General features: G+C 36.6%; 1 protein-coding gene across 1 annotated transcript in view; it reads left to right on the top strand.

Moving 5' to 3' along the window:
- The window catches only part of LOC117112894 (delta-like protein D), a 38,648-nt gene extending 28,165 nt beyond the window's left edge, over positions 1 to 10,483 (top strand). The window contains exons 4-6 of the mRNA XM_033256107.1: positions 239 to 301; positions 6,942 to 7,064; positions 10,302 to 10,483. Of these exons, the coding sequence (XP_033111998.1) occupies positions 239 to 301; positions 6,942 to 7,064; positions 10,302 to 10,483 (368 nt within the window). The remainder of the gene's footprint in view (positions 1 to 238; positions 302 to 6,941; positions 7,065 to 10,301) is intronic.
- The last annotated feature ends 8,278 nt before the right edge of the window (positions 10,484 to 18,761 follow it).

Genomic DNA, 18,761 nt, shown 5'->3' with positions numbered 1-18,761 from the left:
TTTTTAATTAAGATATCTCTATTAATAGAGATATCTTAGTTAAAACTAAGATATCTCTATTAAAAACTAAGATATCTCTATTTAAAACTAAGATATCTCTATTTACGATTAAATGACAACTCGGCTCGCCATAAAAATAAGTGCTAAAAAAATCTCTGCAAAGATGATATGTATATAAATATTTTACCTTTTTATTTTTTGTAATAAATTTCTCATTTTTGTCTTCTGCTATTGAAAGTTTTCGATGTGAGTAACAATGGAATCTGCCCAGACTGCTATACTGGTGACAATTGCGAAATCTGTAAGTTGCATTTTAACATTAGCTTAGCTGCCTCCTTCTAGATGTTATTTAGTATAAAGGAGCTTAGTGTGAAATTTAAAATTACGCAGAGTTTGGTTGAGAGGAAATTTCCTGCTTTTTGTGGTGCAGACTCTTATTCAAACCCGGCTAGCATCGGTTTTTAATTGTTGTCTGGTTGCTCAGCTACTCGATTAACCCGCACATTGAGAGAAGTGTTAAGGTGTTAGTGTTTGTGTGTATCCGTTACAAGTTGTAGTCGAGTTGCTCTACAATGCAGTTGCTGCGTTCAACAGAGGCCCTGCCAAAATTTCCAAGGTGAATGATAATAAAGAATGATTTAAATGCAAACATTATCCAGGAAGATCGCACCAATTTTATGACAAGATTCACATCAATAATCAAACCAAAAAAGTAAATTGTATATTATTTGACTATAAATGCTGGATTTTGTCCATAAAATTAGTATATTGTATAAGGAGACCTTTTAAATACTTTCCGTTTTATATATTTTTTAAGAAGATTAACCATGTTGGCAAATTCCTGAAGCCATCACTGTTTCCTAGGGAACTGTCATGCAAGAGGGCCTGGTTGTGTATGGCCTAGTTCAGACTAGGTGGATGTCTCAACTCACCTGGTTTATCCACCTGCCAGTCTTAACTAGGTGGCTTATCTCAAGCCAGGCTGTGTTCCTATAGTAACTAGACCTGGCGTTAAACACAGTGGTTAATCTACCTAGTCTGAACTAGGCCAGAATAAGCTATTTTGTATAACCAGTGGAAGTGAATGGCGGTGTTTGTTAACTTTGAAAAGAAACAGGTTAAATGTCTTCACACTTTGTGCTGCTATAAAATTTTATTATAATTTATTATGCGAGTCCTGGATGAGAGCCGGTAAATTTAGTTGGGGGATTGATCTATATTAACAATCTTGCTTCATTGTAAAACTTCAGTAAATACATAATCATTTTCAATTATATAAGGTTTGTTGTTTGCAGAGAGTTTTAACATATTTGTTTTTATTAAAAAAGGCCACATTCAGCAGATTTTGGACAAAAAAATAATACTTTGGGCCTCCTTACGGCGGTCTGGGAAACCTAGTGAGAGTTCATACCCGTTATGCCACTGTTTGTACGGTGGATGAAACATTATACATGATCGGTATACCATGTGAAGGTGTGAAAAACAAGACATTTCTTGTGAATTTAAATTGCATGGACGATATACACATATTAATGGATGGACCCACACATTTCTCAAGTTTAATGTCTGATGGTAGTAAAACACATGGTGGGTAAATCAAACTCCAGCACTAGCAGAATAAAAACACAATTTTAGGCCAACCTAATACATAAATCCCACCAAAGGATTAATTCAAGGACCAAGACCGGGGCTGAAGGCTGCCTCTTAGTTTGGACCTCTATCAGGTCTGTTGGACCCCCTGACGGCATAGTTCTGGATCTACCAGTGGGATTAGATTCATGCCACGTGAAACTTAATAATGGTCTTTGCAACAGGTGTCATGTTTCATTCATTTCTTGAACTACTTTAAGATTTGAATGTTTTTTTGATCGGGAATATTGCCATGATATGCCACCATCTTCTATTTCAAGTGATATTAGCAGGGTTGGATGCAATGGCTCTCTGTTCTTTACAGTAGCTTTGTAAACTGCTTGTGAGTATTTTAACCCAGTCTACTTATAAATAACCTATGTTCTAGGTTTTCATTTAGCTTTGTTTTCCCAATATGGCTGTATAAGGAAGCATTATATGAATCTGGCTTGCTGTGTAAAGTGGCCAAAGTATTTAATTTTGTGTTAAGATATGTGTTATGCTCTGATATTCCAATCTTATTTACATGTTATACATTACTTAGATTTAATAGTGAAAATAACAGTTATAAAGGTGAAGAAACTGTTCAATAGTTTAGTGGTTACAGTTAGTGGTTTATTGATTGATGCAAGACAGACACCCAAGAACTAAGTCTCTATCTTGCATTCCAACATGATGATGATATCGAAATGACTTATGAATATTTATTAACACGTGTATATATATTATGTACCAGTCAGTATAATAAACACTTGTAGACTACTTCTTATTATACTTACTTATTTACTGTACTGTATGTGTCGTAAGCATGGCTACTCCACCTACTACTACACAAATTATAACAGGTTATGGGCCCAGGAAAACTTTGATTTTTGATGGAGATGAAACAAAGTACGAACTCTGGGAATAAAGTTTTTAGGACAGATGCGCCTACGGAAGATGTATAATGTTTTTATACCCGGGAATGCAGATGCAGCAGAACCCGATGAGGCAAAGAACGCTGAGGCTTTTGCCGAATTAACGCAGTGTCTCGATGATCGAAGTTTGTCGTTGATCATCAGGGAAGCAAGAGATAATGGCCGGAAAGCTCTGGAAATTCTTAGAGAACATTACCAAGGCAGAAGGAAGCCAAGGATAATAGCACTCTATACAGAATTGACTTCTCTAACGAGAGGAGGAGGTGTGAGTGCATTACAGATTATATTATTAGGGCAGAGCCTGCTGCTACGGCACTCAGAAACGCCAACGAAACAATAAGTGATGGTTTGCTTGTAGCAATGATATTGAAAGGTTTACCAACAGTGTTCAATACAATTGGAACTGTGATTGCCCAAAAGAACAAGGAAGTTTCACAGAATTCAAAATTGTGAAGAATCAGAGAAGAGCAAAGGAAACCTAATAAGTAGGGATAACGTAATGATTACAAGCGCGATACCTACCTTTGAAAATCAAACTTCATTCAAAGGAAAGTGTTACAACTGTGGGAAGAAGGAACACACAAAAGTCCGGAATGCAGAGTAAAAGGCAATACCATTAACAAATGTGGCAAAGACAAGCCAAACCAGTCACTCGTCGCAAATCATGTTTTAAAGAAAATGGCCAAAACATGCTGGAATGTCAAATTTTTAAAAATCTAACACAACACTTTTTAAGGATTTGATGATAGTTTCTGCATGAGAAATGCTTAAAATCATAAACTTTGAATGCTGATTTCTCATATATTGTTCTTTAAACAGCTGTATGTTTTAACGCTTGTAACTTCATAAGGAAATGTCCGATTTGAATGATTTTTTTTACCATTTTATAGCTATTATTTTACTCTCTAACTCTGTATTAATAACTCAAAATCGATTTTTGCGACGAGTGACTGGTTTGGCTTGTCTTTGCCACAAATGGTGCAGCCACTGCAAGAACAAATCTCACGAAACAAAGGAATGTCGCATGAAAAAGAAAATCACAAAAGTTGCGAAAGAGGACACTTATAATGAGCATTTTTTGCATTTAACATTCAAGAAGATTATTCTAGTCGAGGTAAGAAAAGCTGCCTCTTAGTAGACACTGGTACTACAAGCCACATTATTTGTGATAAATCTAGCTTTACTAATTTTGACAATGATTTTAACTCTAAAGACCATGTCATAGAATTAGCCGATGCGAGTAAGACAAATGTACTGTAGTATTTGGTCGAGGCAAAGCTAAAACGTAATATATCACTTGACAATGCATTATTTGTGCCATCATATAATCAAAACATTTTTAGTGTCTAAGCGGCAATAAAAAAGGGTGCAGCTATAAATATAAGTAAGAAAGAAGCCCACATGAAAGCCACCGATGGTAAATATTTGAAATGGAAAAGAAAGGGAGATTGTACTTTTTAAATAGTGTAGTCCCAACAAAAAAACCCTTAAAGAATGGCATTCTATTTTTGGCCACTGTAATTTAAGTGACATTAGAAAACTCCCTAATGTAGTAAAGGGCATGACTATCATAAAAGATAATAATTTTGATTGTGATATTTGTACACAAGGAAAAATGTGTCAATTTCGCAACTGTATGCCAGATACGAAGGCAAAAAGAACAATAGAATTTGTACATTGTGACTTGACAGGGGCTATAGACCCAGTATCTAAAGATGGTTTCAAATATTCTTTATGTTTTGTTGATGATTATACAGGTATAAATATGGTATATTTTCTTAAACAGAAAAGTGACACTGTACAAGCAACTAAAAACTTTCTGGCTGACGTAGCACCCTTTGGCAAAGTTAAGCGCATTAGAAGCGATAATGGCACTGAATTTACTAGTGAAAATTTCAAGTCTCTACTTAAGAAATATTTTAAGCATGAGACTAGCACCCCATACTCTCCACACCAAAATTGAACCGTTGCGAGAGCATGGAGAAACCTATTACTGTTAATTGAAGCAAATTTACCCAGAATAAGAATTACTGGTACATGCAGTTCTGGCCTCTGCATACATTCGGAATAGATCTTGCTGAAAGATGCCAGTAAAACTGGACGGTTACGCCCCTTTTTCCCCCAGTTTTTAAGTATTCAAAAATCTGTATCTCGTTCGCCGTTCCCCAGTTTTTCGTCAAACAACTTTTTTCTGTCTTAGAAAAATCAGTTCTACAACATATCAAAAAAATTTTTTTCCTCCGGAGCCTGACTTTAAGGTATTTGAAGGGAACAATCCATCCAAGTCTTAAATTCAGGAAATCAGAAGTACCGAGTGGTTTTTGTGATGCAGACTGGGGAGCCTCATTAACGGATAGACGGATAGACGTAGTATTACAGGTTATACTTTCCAATTAAGTAACAATGGACCACTTATATCTTGGAAAAGTTGTAAGCAACAAACTGTTGCATTATCCACATGTGAAGCTGAATATATGTCAATGGCAAATTGTATACAGGAAGCAAAATTTCTTATGCAATTATTGATTGACATGGGCAGATGTAAATCAGATGATGATGTCACCATAAATGTTGACAATCAAGGAGCTATAAATTTAGCTAAGAATCCAGTTCACCATAAAAGATCCAAACATATTGATATTAAGTATCATTTCATTAGATCCGGAAGTACAGAGTGGAAATGTAAACTTGAAATATGTTCCAAAACATGACAACATAGCTGATGTTTTCACCAAACCGGTAACTAAAATTAAGTTAGAAAAATATAAAACAATTATGATGGGAAACTAAGTGAATCCCTGGTTGAATTGTAAATGAGGTAAACACATTTATTACGTACATTTTTAAAAGTTTGAATGTTATTAAGAACATAAGAGCAAGTTGGAATGTTAAGATATATGTTAGGATATGCTCTGATATTCCTATCTTATTTACATATGTTATACATTACTAAGATTTAATAGTGAAACTAACAGTTATAAAGGTAAAGAAACTCTTCAATAGTTCTAATAGTGGTTACAGTTAGTGGTTTATTGATTGATGCTAAGACAAATACCCAGGAACTAAGTCTCTATCCTGCATTCCAATATGATGAAGATATCCAAATGATTATGCATATTTATTAACACTTGTATATATGATGTACCAGGGCGTTAATACGACGGGGGGTTACGACGAACAGCCCAAAAACTGGAGAAGTCCGCATTTAAAAACGAAACATTTATATTCATAAATACATTTATAATGTTCTCCATGTTTGGGCGAGTTGAGTGGCCGAGCGGTAAGGCAGGCAAGCCACTAGCTGCAAACTAAACATCAGTGCTGGTTCCAGCTGCTCCTCGCCCATGGTTGGTTGGTTGAACCAAGTCTTCTTGGAAAAGCACTTAAAATGGAGGTCCAGTGTATACATCTGGCCTGTGTGCACTTTAAAGAACCCATTGCATCTTTCGAAAGAGTAGGGGGTTACCCCGATGTTATGGTTCATTTCAGCCCCTGTCGTTGTGGAATGATGTGGACATGTATCTACCAAGAAGTGCCTCTTTACGGCTGCTAGGTAGTCACGGACCATTCCCATACGAAATTCAGCAAAATGACGCTGCAAGTTATGGGTTATTCTCCTACTTTACCTCTTACCTTTATCAGAGTATCAGAAAGAAGGGTCCACTTTCCACTGAAATGAACCTCCCAAAATTAAGTCACAGTACTGGCCTGGAATGCCATACAAAATTATGACTATTGGCATTAAAGTTCTTCATGATGACTGTAAATTGCTGTATGAAAAATGATGCAGTGGTATTTCCTCGTGCAAACAAATTCTACTGAAGGAGACCGCAACCGACAACTGGAAGGGTTAATTTTCCTCCACTGAGTATATATATATATATATATATATATATTATCTCTATGCATTTTGTTGTTCTTTACAAAGCACCGTAAGTGTCAAATTTTGGCAGATACCACAGCTAAATTGATATTTCCTTTTATTTGGAAAATTCCGTATTAAATGCCTGTGAAACAATTCATGTCAGAAAGGAGCTGGCTGCTGTTCCCAAGTTTCAGATTCTCTACAGCTTACACATGTTCCTCTCCTACTTGCTTCACTGGCCAATTTTGTGAAACCTGTTGAAGCTTGTCAACTACTGTGGTAGTCAATGACAACCACTTGTTCTGTCGATTCAGAACGGTTAAGAACTTTATTATTATTATTATTATGTAAAACAAAAATTATAATGCATCATTACATGATCATATAATTATGATCATGTAATCATGCACTGTAAATTGTTTTGCGAAAGTCCTGAATACACTAATGATCAAAATTTTATTCTGGACATGATTACGACTCAATAACATCCCCAGCAGTTTATTGATTGATGAAGTGATGTTTAATTTCAGTGTTAAATGCTTGCGACAACAATGCGTGTCAGAATGGAGCTGGTTGTGTCCAGGTTTCTGGTTCCTGTACAGCTTACGAATGTTCCTGTCCTAATTGCTACACTGGGCAATTTTGTGAGACTTGTAAGTTACACATGTTTATAGTTTGAGTTGTCACCTTTCAGATCTGTATTCCTATTATGATCATCCAATGAATGCACTGTAAGTTGTTCTGTCGAATATTCTGAATGCTCCATTAAGCAGAATCTTATTCTGGACATATGATGCAATAACATTTGTAGCAGTTGACTGTCTGACTGACTGATTGACTAATTGACTGATTAATTGATTGATTGATTGACATTTTGTGAAGGTACACATGTTTATAGTTTCAATTGTGAAACTGGTAAAGTTAAAAATGTTTATAGTTATGAGTCATTTTCTTGTGTTTGCAGAAGTTCTTACCATTGAACTTTTTCGTAGAGCTTTTAGATATTATTAACATAATTATCACAAGGAGTTCGAGTATAACAATATTTTGGAACGGGGTTGAACGATAAGATTTTCACCTTATGCCTTATACGATCTGTATTCCTATTATCATCATCCAATGCATGCACTGTGAGATGGTCTGTCGAATATTCTGAATGCGCCACCGAGCAGAATCTTATTCTGGATAAAATAACATTTCTAGAAGTTGATTGATTGATGTGATATTTAATCAAGGACTTTTAACTGTTACCAGGATAGGAAGCTGGCTAGTTTAAGCCATCTAACTTAAGTTAGCCTTATGTGTGGTATTGTTATGCTAATGAGCCAGATAAGCACAATCGGCACTAGCAGGTGATTTAATTTCAGTGTTAAATGCTTGCACCAACAATGCGTGTCTGAATGGAGGTGCTTGTGTCCAGGTTTCTGGTTCCTGTACAGCTTACACATGTTCCTGTCCTAATTGCTACACTGGGCAATTTTGTGAAAGTTACAAATATTTATAGTTTGAGTCATTAACTTTTACGATCTGTATTCCTATTATGATCATCTAATGCATGCACTGATTGATTGATTGATTGATGAAGTGATATTTACTTTCAGACATTTCAAGCCTAAATTATTGGAAAGTGAAAGTACAGCACTGTTAGAGTCAAGATAAACATGCTTTTGAGTAATTGCCTTCCAAAGTTATTTGTGCATACCTTGTTTAATAGAATTAACTATTTAAATAACATTAAGTAAACAATTTGTTGACCAATTCCAGAACTAATACTTTGAGACATGATTATTAAGACATTAAACTGTTGTGAGTGAGTGACAACTCTGAGTGAGTGACAACTTGTCACAGGGATAAGTGAAGCGTCTAGTGCAAATTCCATCTGCCAATGGCTAGCCCATGGGCAAAAAGAAAGCCGAGAGCGTAAGTCTTTCCTGCCAGTACACAGCCTCTCCTTATTCAAGACTCCTACACTGACTCCTCGTGGCCACTCTTGGTAACTGGGATCTTAAGATCTCAGGCTAAATGTGTAGGGGATCTCGGAGTAGCAAAGGGCCCCAGAGATGTAGCATACATGGCCCACCAGTGTGTGGATATGCCCTGATGCCCACCAACCTAGCCCCACCTATGGGTCAAATAGCCAATGGCGTATCTAGCAGTATTTAAATGGGGGGGCTGGTGTGGGGGGGGGGGGGGCGACCAAAATATGAGGGGGGGCGCGACCAAAATATGAGGGGGCGTGGAATTTATTTTCGGTGGCCACGCCCACTGAAAAATATTGCTTCTTAGATTCCCGAATACACGTTAACTGTGACAGCATATGCATAAGCCCAACCATAAGCCCAGCCTAATTTTTTTGCTTCGAAGTTTTCGAATGGGGGGGGGACGCGAGCTTTTTGGATACGCCACTGCAAATAGCTGGATGGAATATCATCTAACGTGGATGAGCTTATCAGAAAAGCCAACGGCACCAAAACCTGTGTTGCCAGGACAGGTTATTTAACTTTAAATTTAACTAAGGCTGAGGGAACCCTACAGAAAACCTCTACTGACACCTCGCCTTGCCAGCGCGTCAGTATATGGCAAAAAACCCAAAAGCAATTATGAAGAAAGCATTGAAGAAAGGCCGTAGAGCCCATGGCCATAACGGACGAAACTATAGTTGCAATAGGACCACTGACCGCTCTGAAGTAACTTCTAATGATGTCTTGCAGTCAAAGCCGAAAGGAAGCTGCAAGATTGATGAGAGTAGGAAAGCTGGCCCACTAATTGACCTATACATACTGTATGTACATACAGGCTACGGTCACACTAGAGTTTCAAGCCTGGCTTGACTCACCCCGGGTGAGATTTTCGTAATGTGACCGCATCTGCACCGACTCGCGCCTGGCGTGACCTCGATCTCAATCTACCTATCTCGATCCCGGCTCAGCACCCATATTGACCCTGGCATGACCGAGATTGACATTTCCTCGTCGGCTGTCGACCAATCACAGTCGATGATGCTGTAGCACTTAGAAGCTGTTGAATAAAAAAACCTGTGAGTCCTTCATGTGTGTTCAATCAAGACGCAATCATTACTTTTCATAAAAGTTAATTCAAATTTTAATTAATAATAATGTGATTGATTTGGAGCGACCAGGAAACTGCTGACCTGGTAGATTTGTGGGGCCAACCCGAGCTGAGAGACCAGATAGAAAATTAAAAAAAAAACAAACAACAAAACAAGAATTTTTGGCGTGCTTGCTGACAGATTAGCCAGTCTCGGACATGAGAAGAGAACGACGGCCCAAATTCAAACAAAAGTGAAGGCATTGCGAGCCCAATACAAGCTGATGAAAGATCAGTTGAAGTAGAGTGGTTCGGGCACGTCTGGTGAAAAATCTTTAATTGCGATCCACCCAATCACACATGCGCATATATCGAATCCCGTGAAACAGAGTTGGCCAAACTCTCTCTCTACAGCTCTGCTGTTTCGACTTTCATAATTTGGAGGTCAATCCAACTAGTGTGACCGACCCAGAATTTCGAGCCTGTTTCGAAATCTTACCCGCGGTGAGTCAAGCCAGGCTTGAGATGCTAGTGTGACCGTAGCCACAATGTAAGGACCTTGAGGACAGATAATGCACTGGAACACTTCCTAGAGGAACTTGAAGGTTTCAAGTGGCACATAATTGGCTTGGCAGAGACGAAGAGAGAAGGGGAAGGATTGATAGAATTAAAAGGAGGCTCTTGGCTCTTCAACAAAAGCAAAACAGAAAATGACAAAGATGCAAAAGGAGTGGGCTTCCTTATACACCCAAAATAAAAGGACTGTATTAAAGAAGTCAAAAGTTACTCAAATAGAGTGGTATCATTAAATAGAGTGGTATCATTAAATATACAACTTGCAGCTAAAGAACATATCAGTATAATACAAGCATATGCACCTGCAAATGACTATGGGGACTCAGTTATAGAAGAATTTTATGAATACATAGACAAAGCAATAAAAGAAAACCATGGGAAATACACAGTATTGATGGGTGATTTCAATGCGAAATTAGGAAAATGTGAGGCAGGAGAAGAACTCTAGGAACATTTGGAATAGGACAAAGGAACAGAAGGGGAGAAAGACTAATTGAATTCACAGTAGAACAAAAGTTAACAATAACCAACAATTTATTTAAGAAAAACAAGAAAAGATACTGGACGTGGGAAGCCCAAATGGGTTAACAAAAAATCAAATAGACTTCATTATGACAAACCAGAGAGGAATTGTCAAGAACTGGAAGGTAATAACCACAGTAGATATTGTAAGCGACCATCGAATGGTAAGAGCAGAAATACGTATCAACAAGAAGCTTGATAGGCTGAAATTCATTAACACCAAGAAGAAGAACAGAATTAACATATCGAAACTAAAAGAAAGAAAAGATGAATTCCAGATTGTGCTCAAAAACCGATTTAAATGTCTAAGGATAGAAAACACAAACATGGACATTGATACCAAATGCAACCACATAACAAACGTGTTGAAGGAAGAAGCAATGAATCTTGCACCATCACAAAAAATAACTTATCACAAATCTGAAGAGGATAAAGAAATAGAGATCTTAGATAAACGAAGGAAAAAAAAATTGAAGACAAAACATTAGTTGAAAAAATAGAATACGCATAAACTATAAAGACAATGAGGAAAAAACGAAGACAAAGAACCAGAAAGAGAAAACATAAAATAATCATATAAATTCTAGAAAGTAGAAGAGGCCCCAAAAACATAAATAAGTTAAACAACAAAAAAGCAAGAATCAACCAACTCAGACGGAAGGATGGAAGTATAACATCAGATAGATCAGCAATACTAGAAATCTGTTCAGACTTCTACACAGATCTTTACGCTTCAACAAAGACAGTAAAAAAGAAGAGCGAAACAGAAACAAATACACTACCAAATATAATAACATCAGAAGTGGAAGATGCCATCAGAAAAATGGAGAAAAACAAAGCACCAGGACAGGACAATTTGACAAGTGACATCATTAAACTAGGAGGGGAGGAAACAGTTAAGCAACTAACAAAGATGTACAACCAAATATTACACAAAAAGAAAATCCCAATCACATGGAAAGAAGCAAAAGTAATTCTACTACTCAAGAAAGATGACAAGACAGATATAAAAAACTATAGACCAATCAGCCTTCTCTCTAATACTTACAAGATATTCGCCAGAATAATTCAAAATAGACTAAAGAATATATTGGATCAACAACAACCAAGAGAACAAGCTGGCTTCAAGGGGGGCTTTTCCACAACAGATCATCTACAAACAGTAAACCAGCTCATTGAAAAAACAAATGAATTTCAACTCAATTTGTGTCTGGGATTCATAGACTACCAAAAAGCTTTTGACAGCATTGAACATAGGGATATGTTTGCTGCACTACATAACATGGGAATCGATGAGGGTTACATACAAATAATAGAAGAAATTTACTCGAATGCAAACGCAGGAATTCACATAGATAATGACATATCTAAAGAAGTGCAGATAAGAAAAGGTGTTAGACAAGGAGACTCATTGTCCCCCAAGATATTCACAGCCACACTGGAAGAGGTATTTAAATCAAACCTAGAAGATAAGGGGATTAACATAGATGGAGAACAACTCACAGATCTAAGATTTGCAGACGATGTCATACTTATCACAACATCAGTCAAGGATCTAGAACACCAGCTACGGAGTTTAAATAATAAAGCAAAAAGGTTGGTCTACAAATGCACACGGGAAAGACTAAATACATGACAAAATATAAATCACCAGATAAAATAACAATAGAAAATCACCAGATAGAAAGAGTTGACAAATACACATATCTTGGACAATCATTGAAAATGAAAGATACCATGAAAGAAGAAGTACCTATTCAGATAAAGGAAGGTTGGAAATGCTTTTGAAGATATAAGGATATATTAACTAACAAAGAAATACCAACTTCCTTAAAAAAAAAAATCTTCAACCAATACATCCTGACCAAATTGACATATGTCGCAGAGGTATGGTCAACTACAAAAGAAATGGAAGAAAACCTAATAACTACACAAAGAGCAATGGAGAGAAGAATGCTGAACATATCACTACGTGATAAAGTGAGACACGCCATCATTAGCAATCAAACAAAAGTAAAAGACATCATAGAGAAGATCAAGGAAATGAAGTGGAGATGGGCTGGACACATATCAAGAATTCAAGACAACAGGTGGACCAAGAGACTAACAGAATGGCAACCATGGACAGGAAAGAGGAGAGGAAGGCAGATAAGAAGATGGAAAGACGAACTAACCTCATATATGGGAACAACATCATGGAATAGATCGGCAGAAGACTCGCTCTTTTGTTGTGGGGGTTATTCATAGAAAAAATAACACTAACTATTCAGAATTTCATGATAGCCTATTAGATGTCCTTAAGGTGGATAAAAATGAATGCATTCTTTTAGGAGATTTCAATTTTTATATTTTGGAAGCTTCAAGTAATATTGAATCATATCTTACAAATCTTAATTGTTTTAATATCCAATTACTAATTAACATACCATCCAGGGGACACGGAACTAGGAGGTGCTGCATCATGGAGAGTAATGTGTGACCGGAAATGGTCTGCCAGTTGGTTGTTACAATGCACCAGTGATGTTGGAGTACAGCAAGATGGAACTATTTATGTAATGCATGAATAAAGTTCGGGGTTTGTCGGGTAGTGAAATGATTATTGTACATTTTAATTGCTCCCTCCATGCATAAGTGTAAGCTAAATTACGGTGATTAATTAGCGAAGTTTTGGAGACAATTATTTCGAAGTTCCCTCTTTCCAAGAGGGGATGCATATGCTTTGTGAAAATGAGTACGCTGTGGTACTCATTTTCACAAAGAATACACTCAGCTGGTTAGCTAAGGCAATATGCAAATTTACACCTGGGAAGAAAGGTGCAATCACGTTCTGTTGCCTTGCAAACGTCTGTACTGTAGCGTGGGAGGGGGGGTCTAGCCTACTGATGTACTGTGTATAGCGGGGGACGATGAAGCATAATATGACTACGCCTAAGTAGACAGTGCAATTATATGTGATAGAAAGTACACTTTCGAAAGAAATAAATTAAAATAAGAAAACAAAAATTAACTAGGGCCTAAGAATAATTCAGTTGCAGACGTACCTTGTTTAAGTATTATATGCTAACTATGCGGCTCTTGTAGCCCTAGCTAGGCAATGCATTCATGTGCAAAGCAGTGGTGTTGGTTTATCCATGAAAAAAGCACGCCGGGAAAATTTGCCTTACCAGGAAAAGGTGACGTAATCTAGCTTATGACGTATGAATGCGTGAGTGTGACGTCACCAAAAAATAAAAATTTTCTATTATAACCAAAATATTATTAACTACAATGTTTGTGGGCGTAAATTCCCTTAATACAAATTAAGGGTAGCACCATCTCCTTGCTATACAAATTACAGTTCCCATTGACGTCTCAGTCGAGAAATACGGGTAGCTGAAGTTTTTCTCGAAAATCTGACTACGAAACCAAATTGAAATTCACGTTCCACTTCTGAATCTGAGTTGTGCTTCGCACACGCCACTGAGGGCGGCATTCCGGGAACCCTGCGTCTAGAATCGATAAAAAATGCTGTACATTAATTGATAATATTTAAACATTTTTAGTAATACTATCCATTCTGGTTCAGTAATATGCGATATATCCGACCACTACCCCGTTTTTTCAGTTTTTGAACAGATACAAATCTGTGATAAAAAAGAACATATTTTTACAGCCACTTTAATTTGAATAATTTCCAGTCTGACTTGTCTCAGGTTTTGTCTGATGATGTAGTTTGTTGTAGTGATGTCGATGAAGCATATGACAAGTTTTATGATATTTTTACTGAAATATGCAATAGTCATGCACCACTTGTTAGACGAACAATAACAATTTTTCAAGAGAAAAAACCCTTGATTACCAAAGGTATAAAAAAAGTCAATTAGGAAAAAGCATAAGCTGTAAGTTGTAAGATCAAACTTTGACCCATTGCTCTTTTCTGATTTTAAACGATATAAAAATCTTGTGACAAAATTAATACGAAATTCAAAACATTGCTTTTATCGCGACTTTCTTTCAAAAAATAACAATTATAATAAAATACTATACTTAGTCTAAACCCAACATATTACCCGATAACATGAACGTTGAATCCGATGAAGGAAATATCAATTTTACCGATAGTTTATCCATGGCAAAATTGGTCCTAATTTAGCGCACAGTACATCAACTGATTTTTATGATTTCTTGGTCAACCATGCCAGACAGGATAAACTGCCATTTTTTCCGGTCACGTTTTTCTCAGCGGTTTATCATCCTGACCCCATACTGTTTGAAATAAGCTTGGGGGGGGGCACCCAACTTTTTGCCTCAAATCCAAGATGGCCGCCAAAATCTAAAATGGCCGCCAAAATTATTATTATTAAAGATATACAACATATTTATTTGGTGTTGTCAACTTTTTTGAAGTGCAATTGTCACCTCAGACCTAAGCCTTTCAAGATCAATCAAGGGCCACCAAGAATTTTGCCTCAAATCCAACATGGCCGTCAAAATCCTAAATGGCTGCCAAAAATCACAATTTTAGTTAGAAAAAATGTAGCATATTATTCAGTTATGTTAATGTTTTTTCAGTTGATTTGTCACCTGATACTTAAACCATTCAAGGTCAATTGAGGGCCACCCAGAAATTGGCCTCAAATAAAAAATGGCCCCCAAAATTAAAAAATGGCTGCAAAAAATACAATAATTCCAGATTTGCAGCTTATTATTTGGTTTCAAATGTTGATGTTTTATCAGTGGATTTGTCATCTGGGACATAAACCTTTCACGGCCGGACAATCGAGTGCTACTGAGAATTTGGCCTCAAATCCAAGATGGCCGCCAAAATGCAAATCCAGAATTAACTTAATTCGGTAAATTCTGCCTATTATTTGTTCCTGTTAACGTTTTTTCAGTGAATTTGTTAATCCTGAATTAATTTGAAATTAAAATTAAGGCTACCTAAAAGTTGACTTCATATCCAAGATGGCCGCCAAAATGCAAAAATGGCCACCAGAATAGACACAAAAACAGCTTATAACTCAAATAGCACGCATCGTATGGCACTTAGCGGCGTGTGCAAGCGACGCATTCGCTGTAACAATGAAGCGGCTTAATTAAAAACTATTTTCTCCATGATGAAACGTCTCTTTGTTATTTTTTTTTTTTCAATTTCCAGATGGCTTTACGGCCCTCCAAAAAGCGACGTTCCACAAACTATGGTCCGAGGCCCAAATTTGGGCCGTGAACCGTAGTTTGCGGAATGTTATTAATCTATCACCTTCTACAAAGGTAGTGTATTTTGTGGAACACTGATACCCTCTGCTCTGAAACACAGATAAACAAACCGTGATTGTGTGACAACCGAGTACCTGTCTCTTATACACATGGATAGGTTGCTTCACTAATTTTAAAATTTTACACTAGGATTTATATTAAACAGTTACGCAGAAGCAGTCTTGAAAGAATTTCAACATTTTTCCCTGTAGGGTGATCCGCTTAGTAGTCAAGTACGTTTACCCGTTTTGGTTTACAGGCTTACGCTAGAACAACAAGCTGCTGGAAGTATCTCTCCGATCTACCTTATGATCATGCATTATACTTGTTAAGCCGATTTCATCTCTCTGATCATTTCCTAATATTTGCAAAAAAAAAAAAAAAATATTATCCAAAAATAAAAAGAGTGAATGTCGACTGAATGATTTACTTTCACTTGCTCCATCACACCAGTATCATCTACGTAATAAATTTCAATACTTCTTACCTAAAGTAAAAGCAGAAAGATAAATATATATATATATATATATATATACAATTAGTTACGACACATTTAATCGCTGGTTAGATGATCTCTTATTTCTATTCTTCCTGATAAACTGCAACAAATTAAAAATTTTAAATCTGTAAATCTATAATTATAAATTTTTTTGAATGTACTCGTAATTTTTGGATGTTTTTTCTTTGAAAAATATTGTAATATCCAATCTTTCTTTTTGATTGCAATAAAGATTACTTGAATATTACCCAAAAATACGCAGTGAGTTTAAATCTTGTCAAAAACCTGAAATTGCTACTCTGCTACTTAATCCCAAAATTCTGACAATGATATTCTTATCACAGTTAATTCTGCATATATTTCCATAAGAATTAAACTTATTTTAAAATTTAGTATCATTTGTACAGTTTCTACATTTATAATAGTGCTTCTTTTTACACAGGAAATGTAATTTTGAACATTCGTTGGCCTTTACTTTCCATCATATTAGGCCTACAAGAAATGGTTTGTTTGCTGTCACATTGTAAATATATGTACACTATAGGTCCTTGCAATTTGGGGCCAATTTTTTTGTGGTTTGGGATTGGAAGAGGATCTTTAATTGGAGTAAAACATGTGATTGAAATAAACTACTGCACTAGTATCAGATCAAGCTCATCAGCTTCATTTACTTATTAAATGTGTTAAAAAAAGTATAAATCACAACAACCGACACCGAATCACCTTGGTAGTAGTAGTAGTACCAACCACTAGGAGAGAAAAGTTTAGAGTTAACCAAGCGTGAAACGGTCGTAGTTGGCGTGTTATTGAACCGGTGTAAAATAAATTCACAAAGAGACTGAAATTAAGGTTCTGGTGATAAATAATATTTATTGAGTAAAGTGAAATCAACCGCACAACGAACGCACGTAAAATTAAAAGCGAACAAGAAGTTACGGTATTATTTCAGAAATCACGATGCTCTGAATAAGGCCATTATCAAATGGGAATGGGTGGGTGGGAAAAATATTAAAGTTTACTTGGAATACAATCAACTTGAACAGATTGAAGCCTGATGACAAGAGAGAGAATGTGACGTGACCTCTTGTCAGTCAAAACAAGATTGAGCCCTCAATCTTTTCATTTTGACTGTTACAGATCGAGGCATCAAATAAATTCACAGACTGAAATTAAGGTTCTGGTGATAAATAATGTTTATTGAGTAAAGTGAAATCAACTGCACAATGAACGCACGTAAAATTAAAAGCGAACAAGAGGTTACGGCATTAATTCAGAAATCACAATGGGATGCTCTGAATAAGGCCGAAGGCGGGTCGCATGTAAAGGATGGCACGCCAGCAGTCCATACTAAGTGCAAGTTTTGCAGTTGATCCTTTTACTCAAAGAGGGAGTAACCTAAGGCAAAGAAACATGCACTAACAGCATGTATAACACATGGAGGGAAATTGCACTTAACCTAAACTAGGAAACCCACCCTGTATGACATGGTACAGCATGCGCTGATATCCAGTACACTACTTACTCGAAGAAGAACCCTGTACGTGACATGTGGTACAGCTTGCGCTGATATCCACTGTGGTACCCAGAGGAATTCAATTATTAGTTATTAGTTAATACACATTAATAAAACTTATTTGTTTTGTTTTATAGTTCATTTTCCTATTCTAAGAAGAAACCCTGTATATGACATGTGATACAGCATGCGCTGATATCCTGAGTAAAATGCAAAGAAACCATATACATTACTATCTATTTGTAATATTACATGTGGTACAGCATGCGCTGATATCCAGTATAATGCCTACTCTATGAAAACCACTGCAGACCTAATGACATGCGGTACAGCATGTGCTGATATCCGGAGTAATTGTGAAGAAACACACACCCAGTTAACATGTGGTAGCGCTGATATCCACTGTAATCCCCAGAAGGATGTACTTATAATAGTTATACATTCATAATATTTATTGATATTGTTTTTTAGTTCATTTCCAATGTGGACGGGATGTTGCTTGCGCTAAAAATGCCATAGAATAAATATTATATTCAAAGAAATACACAGCATGTGCAGGATGCACTGACACATAAGCAAATGAGTAACAGAAACAAACAATTGTGATGAAAAGAGCTCGGAGACAAGCCAAGCTAGGGTAGAACTTTAGCTATTGTTAAGGGTAAAATGTCCTGGTCTGATGTACCGTTTGAAAGCGTTGCTCGACCATCTGCCAGAAACTATAAATATGCGTGAGGTTTCAGACAAATTGTACAGGCAGTATAAGTGAACACACAATCAAGGGAGCTAAAGAACTAAGCAGATCAAGCGTGATTGGGATGATTAAAAAATATTAAAGTTTACTTGGAATACAATCAACTTGAACGGATTGAAGCCTGATGACAAGAGAGAGAATGTGACGTGACCTCTGTTAGTCAAAACAAGATTGAGCCCTCAATCTTTTCATTTTGACTGTCA

Source organism: Anneissia japonica, unplaced genomic scaffold (assembly GCF_011630105.1).
Source record: "Anneissia japonica isolate Jap-2015-1 unplaced genomic scaffold, ASM1163010v1 scaffold287713_len945575_cov184, whole genome shotgun sequence".
NCBI classification, from domain to species: domain Eukaryota; kingdom Metazoa; phylum Echinodermata; class Crinoidea; order Comatulida; family Comatulidae; genus Anneissia; species Anneissia japonica.
This window is presented reverse-complemented; position numbering and strand designations above follow the sequence as displayed.